This window comes from Alligator mississippiensis, chromosome 11, assembly GCF_030867095.1.
Source record: "Alligator mississippiensis isolate rAllMis1 chromosome 11, rAllMis1, whole genome shotgun sequence".
Taxonomy (NCBI): domain Eukaryota; kingdom Metazoa; phylum Chordata; order Crocodylia; family Alligatoridae; genus Alligator; species Alligator mississippiensis.
In genome coordinates, this window is record NC_081834.1 from 1,665,932 (window position 1) to 1,678,771 (window position 12,840).

Genomic DNA, 12,840 nt, shown 5'->3' on the forward strand with positions numbered 1-12,840 from the left:
GAAGAGAAGTATCACCGCGCTGTTATGCCTGTAGCCATCCATTCACAAACTTCTGCTGTTTTTCAAAATCTTCAAGGCAGCTGTTGTTTCATATTACCTAAATGTATATGTATTATAGGTTATTTTTTCTACCTGTTCAACTATTAGAATTGGATGGGCACTAAAGACATTTCTGAAAGCAGATACTGAATCCTGCCGTGCGATTGAGGCATCTATAATCTTTCATAACATTGACTTGTGTCATGAAGTGGGTTAGGAAGTAAATGAGTCTGACCAGTATTCCTCTGTATAACACCCACCCATATAAAGTTGTTGGCTGCTTCATTTGTCTGGCCTTGAGTAGTCCCATTCAAGTTGATCCATATATGCGCGTTGCTAAATGCCCAATCAGCCAGTGGAGGCGTAGCTTTGATCTAGAAATGTAATAATATTTAAGTGCCTGGGTAGTTCCAGTTGACGCTCATACGTGGAGGCTGCAGCTGGTGCAGAACGCAGAGGCCTGTCGTCTCTAACAAGGATAGGTCGCCCGGAGCAGTAACTCCAGGAGAGTCTGCACTGGCTTCCAGTACCTTTCCTGGCACAATTGTGTGTCCCAGGTCTGATCTAGAAAGCCCGAAGTGGCCTGGAAATGACATTCCTAAGGGACTGCTGTCTCTCCTCAGCCCCACTGTGATCCCTCGAGCCAGCTGGGAGCAACCTCCTAGTACCGTCAGTCCATTATACCAAGGTGGCTTGGCCTGAGCCTGGACATCTTGTCCAAGCACCGCAAGACCTTTCTCTTTGGGCGGGCGTTTAGCAACCAGACTAAGCCAAGATATTGTTTAGTGGATCTCTGCTGTACTTTGTTTTATTTTGTTATTTTATTTATCCTAGCAGTCCTTTAACATGATTCTGTTTTCTCTTGCAAAAATATCCTTGCCCCTCTTCGTAATTTTTGTGTGTTTGAGCGTCAGGAAACTGCTTTAGCTACACCTTCGTAGTAGATACAAGAAGTTGCAGGAGTTCGGTGAGGTCTAAGTCATGCTCCTGGGTACAGCAGTACAGCAGATTAGTTTTAAGCCTTCTCAGTTTAGCAGAAGAGACACAAAACATTAACCTGCACTAGTAGACAGTTTATGCCATCATTTCTACTTCCATGCAAAGCTTGACACCAATGTAGACACAGAGGTCTTACATTTTGATACAAAGCCTTAAAATGTAGCGTTATTTAAATTTTTAAGTCACATATCTACAGAGTTCAAAATTAACTAGAACAGCAGAACACTGTTTGTAAATATTACAGAACAATTGTGGATTCACACTTTGAGGCTTCACGTATTTCTTCAATAACCTAGGGGTTTTTTTCTTACAGTTTTACATGTGGTACACACAAAAATGAGGCTGAGAACGCGGAAAGCTTCTCAGCAGTCAAATCAAATTCACACGCAGCGTGCTTTGAGGACAAAGAGGAAACATTCAGAGGTAGAAGAAAGCTTACCTGTTGGAGGAGGAAAACCACAGAAAAATGAAACTGGCTTGTTGTCTTCAATCAAAAAGTTCATTAAAGGAAGCACAACCAAGGTATGAGCTCTTTTGTTCCTAAAAAATTTAATTGCCTCATGTTGAGTTTTTCTTACATTTGTTCAAGTACTTATGTGAATTTGTATAAAAGAAATGTTATCATAAGAAAAATAGCTTCAGAAGCAGTAGAAGGGAAGAACTGTCCCTTAGTACTTGTGTGTAAACACAGAAATTGGGGAAAAAGGAAAAATGATGTAGATAGCACAAGTCTGTACAACCAGTTACATGTATATATGTGACAAAATGCAAGTTGTCAGGTTTACTATCAAGATATTCCTCTGGAAAAATGAGAAATGTTACCCTATTAAATACTAAAGAACAAATTCTGCTGTGGAGTTCATGGGCTATATTCAGTCGTGGTATCTCAGGGCTAAACCATTGAATTTCTATCTTTATGGAGCCAGAAATCTTAAACATACTGATCTCCAGACTTAAAATTTGCTCAGTGCAGATTTGGGGGGGCAATTATCTATTAACAGCTTGAACGCAGCCCTAAAATAGTTTTCAAAACTTATTCTAATTATTTGAGAGCCGTTTATAATAAAACTTTTAATCTGTCAGTGTCATCAGTCCAGAAGTTCTGATAATACAGTTCTTCAGCAGCAAGAAATGATGTATAAAAATCAGTTAACAGAAACGTGTGTGTGTGTAAAATGTTTTTCTATTATTAACATTGAGTTAAAAGGCTGGTTTAGAATTTTAACTTTTAGTCAATATATTAAGAAGCGGTGTACTTACTGTTTTAAAATGTCATATAACACCACTCAGTCCAGTCTGAAGTTATTTGTTCAGCACCCATTGTGTTAAAAGGCAGGCACTGACTTAAAGGAAGACTAATTTAAATTAGATAGCTAGCTAGATAATGTCTTCTGTGGTAAAGGTTGGATTGTTAAAACTGATTCATTTTTAAATTTACATCCGACTAAGCTTGCACAATGAATTGATCCAAGCTTCTGGTTCCTAGCCCAGTGATTTAATATTTTAGCTGCAACATACTCTAAGAAAGTAGTTGAATCAAAATAGTAATTTTCATTGAATTTAAAAGAAAACTGAAAGATTTGTGATTATTTCAGATTTTGTTAACCACCTCCCTGCTCATATTAAAGTCACTTACATTTTGGTCCTAAATTTACATCAACATAAAACATAAAATTCCACCTTTTCTTTCTCCTGTGTGCATGTGGGCCATGAAACGGCATTAACATCCGATATTTATGTGGCTGAGCTCTGATGATTTCACAAAATAGTTGTGGTTACCGTGGTAACATCAGAAGTCTGAGGTGGATTGTGCTCGTTACTTTATATAGTCGTTCAGTTACCTGGATGTGATGCTGTAAATTGAGAGCGAGATTACATACATCTGTAGTAATGAGCGCCTACAAGGGAGTCTTTAAAATATATTGAAGCTAACATTACAGTCAAAGGCTATTACTTTGATATCACAGTGATGGCTTGTGCTGTCCCTTAAAAATCAGCTTATGTAGATATGCAAGTAGCTAAAATATGCCCATTAGAATTGAGTGTCTGTGGGCCTTACCTGCTGGCCTGTGTGAGGATGGATGCCTTCAGCTCCTGTCGGAGTCGATGCAGAACTTTAAAACAATCGCGCTAATTCTTACATCAGAGTTACTGTCCATAAATCTAGTTTCACAGTAGCACTGATGCGGATGTAGAGACGCAGTTCAGATGAGGTGCCTTGGATGACAGGGACCGCTTTTACTAACTTTTAACAGTTTTTTTAAACGTTTAACCTAGCCTTTCAATGATAAAGAAGTAAAGTGCTATTTTTCAAAGTTCAAAAATACTGACTGTGGTAAGTTACACTGATCTTTCCTATTTGGGAATTATAATAACTGTATAAATGATATTCACTTTTTCTGTGTCTTGTCTTGTTTTGTGTGTTTTTGTGTCTTATATTGGATTATCTCTTCTGGATTCGTTGCAGTCCATTCATTAACTTTTATTTTTATTACAGAGTATCTGAAAAGAAAACAGCATATTGATATCAAAGTGATGTTTCCATACTAGCTTTAGTCTGCCACAATTGTTGGTTAAATTTGGAACATTGACTGTGAACAGTAATCTTTACAGTAGAAATTTTCTACTGTAAAGCAATTACAGCAACACTATCAGATGTAATTTCATCTTTCAATGCTATTGACAAGCCACTTGAACACTGCTTTATGATTTGTAATACTAGACCCCCTTGTGTCCATTAGTTTATCTGACTATCTATATATTTCACTATTGCTTTTGCCTATTTTTTCTTTTTCTTTTTTTTCCTTAGAGGTAATTTGCTTTACTTCATTTCCAGCAAACAGATAACTTTTAGAAGTAGTAGAGTTGTGTTTGGTTTGTGTAACAGGAAAAGAAAAGAGATCTGCAGTTTGGTTTTTAACTCTTAAAGTAAGTGTACTGCTCCTGAAAGGTGCAGGATTGACTGACTGTCCTGGAGACTGAAGTCCTTTTCACAGAACGTGCGCAGTGCGGGTGGGAGCCGTGCAGGTTTCCCCACGTCCCCTCGTTCTGTACTTCTGGAGGGTCCAGCTCAGTCTCCGGACTCGTGCGTTCTTTGTCTCTGTCCTGATGAACTCCACAAGAGCACCTAGAGGTGCCAGCTATGACCGTGGTTTTGGGGACGATTCTACATCTGAACGGCAGCACCAGCTCAATTCACATCTACCAATGAGCAGCCTGAACGTGTTAATGACTTTCTGTCACTTCTTCCCTGAACTGAATTTGACTTAGTGACCTGCAGGTCGAGAGGCCTTACCATCCTTTTCCCAATCCAGGGAGCCTTCTGTTTGCTGCAGTAGTTATCTTTCCCAAATACTTAGTTTGCCTGTTGCAATAATGTTAATTGAAGAATGCAAGATCTTGCTACAGCAGTGACTGTTGGGAGGTTTGCACTTTTTCATTTTGATACTGCTGCTCGTGCTGCTCCTAATTTCTATTATACTTATACTTTAGGCTGAACAAGGGCTTTAGATGTTTATAGGCCCACTAATTTTAAATAGCCTATTTTTTCCAGGTTTTAATTCTGTATTTTGTCACTTGCCTGCACTGTACTATTTGAGGTAGGCGTATTTAGTTCAGAGCTGTGTTGTAGGCTAGGCCCCATATACTTTGCAGCAAGCTACATGTCTGATTTAACCTTCACATTCTGCGGCTCTGTGGAAATTCTGCAGTAGTTTCAGCCTTTTTTTAATTTTAAAATTTCTAATTGGACTAAACATGAACATGAATAATACAAGGAGTTCTGCAACTTTTTTGTTTGAGATTTAAATGAATTTCTTTTACACTGTCTGCACAACTTCACTTTTCAGCATATTGCAGAAGGTCATCTTCAGATTTCAAATATAGCATTTTTTTAAGACATGGGGCAGTTTGCACATGTTGAGAGGGAACAGGATAAGAAATGCAACACAACAGAGCACAACACAACATGCACATAGGGCAGATGTATAAAAAGATATGTTTTGGGAGAACCAAAGCATATATGAGCATCTAAAAGGAAGTCACCTCACCCAAAAGTAGGAGAAAACATTTGGACTTAACCTCTCCTTTTAATAATTTGCCCTCTGGTTTTTTGTTTTTGTCCCATAAAAGTCTGACACAAACCCTGTACTATGACTACCTCTACAGCATTTCTATATTCTGTACTGTAGCAGAAATTATTTCTGTACAGTTTGTCAATACCACATTTTATAACGGGGCCACATATGAAGGATTTAATATTGGCTTTTGGGATGCACTTTGCTTCCCAGGTATTCTGATAGTGAAAGAAAGCAGGTTGCAGATCATTGTAATCATCAGGTTATCCATTAATTCAAGCATCATTGCAGTGTCCCATGCTGTTTCATTAATGCCACAACACTTCATGTTTACAGATCTTTTGTGCATCAAAAAGGAGTTTAACTTATTCTTTTCTGCAAAAGAATATGTGTATACAGCTTTCTTTCCTAATACTGCCTCCTATACCTTGATTTTTGACAGTTTGGATGAGTTATACCTTGTCATCTGGAATTTCTACGTTGTTTTTTTCTTACCTAGAAGCAGGTAGAAGTTTTTGATCAGTGGAGTATCCAGTAGTATTTACTAGAAGAAAAGATAGTATTTGTAAGATGTATTTTTACTTTTTCTCTTTTAAGGAAGAAAGAGAACATCCTGCAAAGAGAAGTAGAATTGAACGTGACATAGATAACAACTTGATTACATCCACACCTCAAACAGGAGAAAAGCCTAACAAACAGATCTCTCGAGTGAGACGGAAAAGTCAAGTAAATGGAGGTTTGTAATTATTCTAGTCATCTACAAAGAAGGCCTAATACACTGACACCACTACATTAATATCGTTGATCCTGCCTACTTGGAGCAATCTAGAGTTTTGCCACTGATTTCAGAGAGGGCAGGGCAGGCCCCACAGCAGCTCACATATGCCCTTGGTGCCCAGAAGGCTACCGGCATCCTGGGCTGCAATGGTAGCAGCGTTGCCAGCAGATCGAGGGCAGTGGTTCTTCCCCTCTATTCAGCCCTGGAGAGGCCACATCTGGAGTCGTGTCCAGCTGTGGGCCCCTACTGCAGAAAGGATGTGGACACATTGGAGAGAGTCCAGCGGAGGGCAGTGAAAATGGTTGGGTGCTGGGGGACAGGACTGGTGAGGAGAGGCTCAGGGAAATAAGGAAGAACTTCTTCACAGTTCGAGTGGCCAAGGTCTGGAACGGGCTCCCAAGAGAGGTGGTGCTCTCCCCTACCCTGGGGGTCTTCAAGAGGAGGTTAGACGAGTATCTAGCTGGGGTCATCTAGACCCAGCACTCTTTCCTGCTTATGCAGGGGGTCGGACTTGATGATCTATTGAGGTCCCTTCCGACCCTAACATCTATGAATCTATGAATCTATGAAATGGGCTGATTGAGTCTGCAGAAGAGAAGACTGAGGGGGATTGAATAGCAGCCTTCACCTCCCTGCAGGGGGGTTGCAAAGAGGATAGAGCTGGGCTGTTCTCACTGGGGACAGATGGCAGGACAAGGAGCAATGGGCTCAAGCTGAAGCAAGGGATGTTGAGGTTGGATATTAGGAAAAACTCAGGAGGCGGGTGGTGAGGCACTGGAACAGATTACCCAGAGAGGTGACCATCCTTGGAGGTGTTTAAGACCTGGGTAGACATAAGCCTTGCCTGGGATGATGTAGCTGGGGCTGGTCCTGCTTTGAGCAGGGGTTGAACTAGATGTGACCTCCTGAGCTCCCTTCCAGCCTTCCTTGTCTATGATTTATGTTCTGTTTTGGATTGTAATTTTAAAGATACATTAGTTGTGACTGAGAAACAGTGTGGATAATGTTTTATCTCTCTCAAAATCATTTGATTTTGGGAAGCATCTTGGAACTCTTTAGCGATCTATTTTGCATTCAAAAGGCAATGGCAGTAGTTCTTTGACATTACTCATCTTCCAAGTGTTTTACAATCAAAGGAGATTTCACTGTCCATTGTGTGTCCTTTGAGAACAACCAACATTCCCAGGTGCTAAAACACTTGGTCAGACATTCAGGGTACTAAGTTTTTTCATAAATATACATACTAGCATGTATTGTTCTATTGCTACAATAAGTATGTTAATATTTTTAACTTCCTGAATCATATCTACAGTTCTGGCTCTCACCCCATCACTTTGTCATCACTACAACTTTAAAGTGTAGAATTTTTAATAAGTACTTACATAAAAGGAACAGCAACTATAGCAACTATAACTTGTACTGGTGACTTTCTTTTGATGGTTACTTTTTATGGAAAAGGAAAACCAAAAATATCTTATTCTTTGAACTTTGGGAAATAATTTAAAATTTTTATAATGGCTTGTAGAAAAGCTCAGTGATCTGGTTAATATGTAGGTTTTCTGTTTCCAGCATGGGTGTTTATCAAGTGTTAATTATTTGACTCACTTATTTTTCAGGCAGTCTGACTGCAGCTTTTGAGCTGTTTTGTAATTTGTCATGACTTGCTTGGTGCAGTAACAAAGGCATGTTCTATTTTCAAAGAACTATATGGAACTGTTAGTGCAAAATTCCATAATAGACCGTTTAATATAAAATACATTCTTGTATTTAACAAGAAAAAAGTGTATTCTTAATTGCATGAGGAAGTTATAATTCCATCTTTGAACTCTGGATAATAACTTTAACCATGAAACCTGGCAAAGTCTGTCTGTCACCAGCTTTCCATAATGAGGTGGCTTTATTGGGCTTTAGATTAAGCCTATGATGCATAGTTTTAGGAGAATGGTTTCCTTCATATTTGTGTTTCACAGCCAGGGCCGTCCCGGGGGGGGGGCAAATCAGGGCAGCCGCCCCGGGCCCCGTGCTTTGGGGGGCCCTGTGGAGCTGGGCAGATCGTCTCTGCCCATTGCCCTTGCTTGGTCTGCTCTCTTCACATCTGTTTTCTAGGATGTGCACACAGACTTTTTCATGTGCTCACTTGTGATATATCTGAAGTGCACGTCACCAATTTTTACAAGTTGGTTGTCAGATAAGGTTTTTTTATGTTTTTGCTGTAAACCTTGCAGAGAAAATTTAATAGGGGATAAAGCTTCAGACGTGTAGAAATAGCTGAAGTATTTACAACTTCTCAAGGATATAAAAACTAATAAAAAAGGTTGCACTTCTTAAAGAAGATGCCCAACCACCTTAGCTTTGCCCCATAATGATACTGTGAGCAAACCAGAAGTTCTTGTTACTTCACCCATAACATTTTCATTTTATCTGTCACTGGTAAATGCCTCACACTTAATTGTATAGTGGTCTTACAAGTTCCTGATCACGTGCAGGACACACACAGACATACAGAAGGGAGTGATCAGATTATGGGGGATGCTGCGAGCATTTGTAACATTTCAGATGTTGAGCATTCTCCACAACTGGCTCTTATGCTTGCTTAAGGCAGCTTGTTATCCACGAGTTATTAGACACAGAGCTAACCTGGCCCTGTATGGGAAATTAGGCTGCTTACAAACCTAACCCTCCCCCCAAAAAGGGCACTTTAAACTCCATGTTCCTCCGTGCTGAGCCCAGCACTTGCCCAGAAGAGGCATCACTTAGTTGGACCTGGCTCGCCCAGCGTCTGTATAGATCGGGTGCTTTAGTGGGGCTTTTTTGGTAATTGAATTGGCTTTAGATTAAAGCACCAAAACCCCCTGCTGTACAGACACTGCAGAGCTGGATCCAACTAACACACTCCTGCTTCCAGTAAGCGCGTTTCTTCATGTCTGTCGGCAGCTGCACATGCTGAAGTCATGCTGTTAAATTCTCCTGGGAAGGAGTTAGTCCTGCGTCTGTAGCAGATGCCGTCACCTCGGTTTGCAAAGAGAGCGAGATAAGATGTCTGATGTCTGGCCTCCCACATGCCGCATTTCCAAGAACAGAATCCCTCTCAAGCCACCTCTGAATTTTTTGTCAAAGGTGACTTCAAGACTGCCACGTGAACCAGGTCATATACTTTCTTACCTGTATCTTCCCTTGAACCTCATAGCTCCCCTGAGGATGGTACGCTCTGCATACCAGACATTTTTTTAAGCCTGTATCTTTCTTTCTATCTAGGAAACGGCAAATTTATAAATCAGCTCCATTTATGACTTAGCAACTCTCTCTAGGGTAAGCCCAGATATTCTGTAAATGGGTCTTGGATTTCATTACAGCTCCGTTCATTAACTAAATATCTCTTCCCTCTCAAGATAGGAGACGTTCCGCTAGGGCTCAACCAGCGTCTTGTAGTTTGTCTAAGGCAAGTCCTTATTCCTAAGACACTAGGGTAGCGTCTGGGAGGTCAGTCCAGATGTCGACCAACCGCTAATCCAGATCAGTGTCAGGTCCCATGCTCAGTTTTGTGGGGCTGTCCTGTGGTTGAGAGCTAAGATTCCTGTCTCATCTCTGTGAAAGGTAGGTGCTAAGCACTCACTCATGGTGGTTAAACACTGAAGAAGAAGAAAGGTTTTCCTGTCTTTTTCTGACTAAAGTTTTTCAACATGTCTTTGTGCATGTGGAGCACCTCCATCTCCCCCAGCGCACAGACACGCACGTCCTCACTGTTCGAATCCTTGCTTGGATGTTTGGCGCTAGTGAAGGAACGGAGTCATGTAGGGATTTTCCACCATGTACAGCCCTTGACTTGAGGGAGCACAAGGGCATACGGGGCATGCGCACAGCCCCCAACGTACCGTTGACCAAAAGACCCCGAGCTCATATGTACAAGATGCATATACCTACAGCAGAAACCATGTGACTCCAGTTCCTGTACAGCCATGGTGCTCAACTTTTGGGCCCCACAGCCCAGATGAGGGGTGCAGGGCCGGTCTGTGGGCCAGATTGGATGCTGCACACCAGGCTTGGGCCTTGCGCCACCTCTGCCTGCCAGTATGGGGCTTCAGGGGGCCTGTGCTGTCCTTGTCCAGTCCCACACGGCAGGATGGGGCTCCTGGGGCCCAGCACCACCTCCGCCTGGTCCAGTCTGCTAGGATCTGGCTCCAGGGCCCAGCTCCAGCCTGTGCACCCAATCTAGCATCCAGGGCCACGGAGCTCCCCACGGACTGGATGGCACAGTGCCAGGAGCCTTTTTTCTTCGGCAGAATTGCACATTTTGGAATTCATCCAGACCACTTATGAGACGGCATTTTTCAGATGAGGGATGAGTATGAGGAGATAGGCACATTCATAAAAAGCCTCATTTAAAACAGAGATGTTTAATTAAATTCCATGCCTCTTGTCATCTGCGATTATGAAGACTAATTCTAGCATTAATTTTTTTTAGAATAAAAATGACATAAGGAATATCTAAGTAAGAGATGTTGGGAACTAGTGGATTCCTGCTGACCCTAGAATCAATGGATTTTAGGGAACTCAGCCTTTCAGGATAGAGCCCGAAATGTTTAAAGTATTTCAACTTGTACGCATCATTCATTTATAATCTTTTTTACAGTAACTGGGACTTGCTAACTTCTTATTTTTATGCTGAGATAATGCTTTTATTAAAAAAAATTCTCACACTATCTTATATGACCCTTGATTAAGAGGGAGGCAAGTTCACTGTGGCTTTTATTCACTGGAAATGGCAACAGCAGAAGAATGTAGACATGAGCAACAGAATCATTTCAATGCCATTTTCTGTCTTTTATTTTCATCTGCAGAAGCAGGAAGTTATGAAGTGACAAACCAACATGTAAAGCAGAATGGAAAATTAGAAGATAATCCTGCCACTGGCAGTCCCCCACGGACTACGTTACTGGGGACCATATTTTCTCCTGTTTTCAATTTTTTCTCACCAGCAAATAAAAATGGTAATTATTATCTGAAGTGACCCAATTATACCTGCTTATTATATTAATAAGATAATATCTTAGTATGATTGCTATTTAATTTTTTTAAAGGTTGTCAGGAGAGCCTTCATGTTGACTAACCAAGCATAGGTTACAGCTGCTATAAGGAAAACTGTACCTAACCCTTTAAAGAGTTGCTTTAGCAGTGTAAGAGGAAAAATGCTTAGATGCATTGGAATATTTGTTTCCTAGTCATGAATGTCTAATATTTTGCTTTGAGTTATGTAGTCTAAAAAAATCATTTGCCATGAAGTTCTTTAACCTGCTACAATCTAAAATGAGTTTGTCTCTTTCTCTATTTTTGGTTTGTATTTCAGTAGCTTGAATTAATAGGGCCATCTTCAGTCGTTCCATTTTTTCTTGCATCTGTCAGTGAACACTAATACTTTGTTGGGTAATGGCAATGAGTACCAAACCTTAATTTCAGGAACATCAGGATCAGATTCCCCCGGGCAAGCTGTTGAAGCTGAAGAGATAGTCAAACAGCTTGATATGGAACAGGTGGATGAAATCACTACAAGTACTGCAACGTCGACCAATGGAGCAGCTTACACTAGCCAAGCAGTGCAAGTCAGATCTACTATCAACAATGGTTTAGAAGAAGTAGAGGAAACAAGCGATCGTGATCTACCACCACTGACAGGTAGGAAATGTGAATTTTCCTGAGATGCCCATGTTGAATGTTCAGTTAGAAAAATGTGTTTCATACAGAATATTGCCCGTGCCCTTTGTCTAACGGAGCATGCAAAAGTATTTACTTGCATCGTGATTTCTGTGAGCATGAGGCACTGGGGATACTCCCTTGTTAGTCACCAGGATGAAATCTTAACTTTCTGTGCCAGGTCCATTTCTGATGTAACTCTGACTTCCATAGAAAGCCCAAGTCAGATGAATCTTGTGACTGAAGGGGTCCAGATTTTACCTCTTAGTGAAAAATGAAATTAAAAGAAAAACTGTTCAACTGCCTGTCATCAAAGAGAAGCTCCCAGTCCTTTGATTGCTGTCACCAAAGAAAGTGTCACATCGTAGCAATATAGATGATGGATGTTTACATAATTATCACCATCATTTCCAAAGAGAAAATCCACACATTTTTCTACAAGAGAAATCCACCTTGGTTTTGGACAGTTCTTTTTTTAGCCTTTAAAAGATGAGATCTACTACAATACAGAAGGCCAGTGCAAGTTTATGTCCTGTTGTGTGAGTCGTACTTAAATCCTCAGAATAATGGTATTTTAAGTAACGCAAAAGCTTATGCGGGCTACTTGCATAGGAGGTGAATCTCACCCAAAGAAAGTGAGGGGGGAAGAGAAGCAAAGCATAAATGTATTACGTACAATTTTTTCACCTTTTAAAACCATGCACTAATAAGACTAGCTCTTGTGGTTTTTTGTTTTATTTTTTTTGGTTGGTTATTTTAATTGAATTTTAGCACCAGTATCTCCAGACAGTGGTTATTCATCAGCTCATGCAGAAGCCACCTATGAAGAAGACTGGGAAGTCTTTGATCCGTGAGTGTTCATATTTGTAGTGAAACATTAAAGTTATAATTTTGAGCACTAGATTAAAAATCATTAGCTGGTTCGTTTTTAACGATAGAGCTTATCTGTGATGTGTGGGGTTTTTTTAAATGGGCTAACTTTAAAACTAATAGTACACTTACCGTTTATTTGTTCAGTTTAAATGACTGATTTCTTATGTTTGTCCTTATGACTCTTGTTGTCGTACTAAACTCCCGGTTGGAGTAATGCGAACGTAGTTCTACAACATGGTCTTTTCCTTTTTAGGTATTATTTCATCAAACACGTTCCACCGCTAACAGAAGAACAACTCAATAGGAAGCCAGCTCTTCCACTGAAAACAAGAAGCACACCAGAATTCTCTTTAGTTCTAGACTTGGTAAATATATTTTTAGACATAA

The 12,840-nt window shown here is 40.5% G+C and overlaps 1 protein-coding gene and 1 long non-coding RNA gene across 4 annotated transcripts in view; one reads left to right on the plus strand and one right to left on the minus strand.

Annotated features, from left to right (window-relative positions):
* CTDSPL2 (CTD small phosphatase like 2) overlaps positions 1 to 12,840 on the plus strand; it is a 56,512-nt gene that overhangs the window by 24,160 nt on the left and 19,512 nt on the right. For both annotated transcript variants that reach the window (XM_014601152.3, XM_019496934.2), the window contains exons 2-7: positions 1,352 to 1,560; positions 5,712 to 5,850; positions 10,731 to 10,880; positions 11,347 to 11,562; positions 12,352 to 12,430; positions 12,707 to 12,818. In XM_014601152.3, coding sequence (XP_014456638.1) covers positions 1,375 to 1,560; positions 5,712 to 5,850; positions 10,731 to 10,880; positions 11,347 to 11,562; positions 12,352 to 12,430; positions 12,707 to 12,818 — 882 coding nt within the window. In that variant the 5' untranslated portion in view covers positions 1,352 to 1,374. The remainder of the gene's footprint in view (positions 1 to 1,351; positions 1,561 to 5,711; positions 5,851 to 10,730; positions 10,881 to 11,346; positions 11,563 to 12,351; positions 12,431 to 12,706; positions 12,819 to 12,840) is intronic.
* LOC109285559 (uncharacterized) lies at positions 1,559 to 12,713 on the minus strand. Of its 2 annotated transcripts, XR_002093340.2 has the most exons (4): positions 12,583 to 12,713; positions 5,610 to 5,658; positions 3,098 to 3,540; positions 1,559 to 2,891 (listed from the first exon to the last, which is right to left on the minus strand). It is a non-coding gene; the product is annotated as an uncharacterized LOC109285559 (long non-coding RNA). The 2 variants fall into 2 exon arrangements; XR_002093339.2 differs by lacking the exon at positions 1,559 to 2,891 and having other exon boundaries at positions 3,097 to 3,540.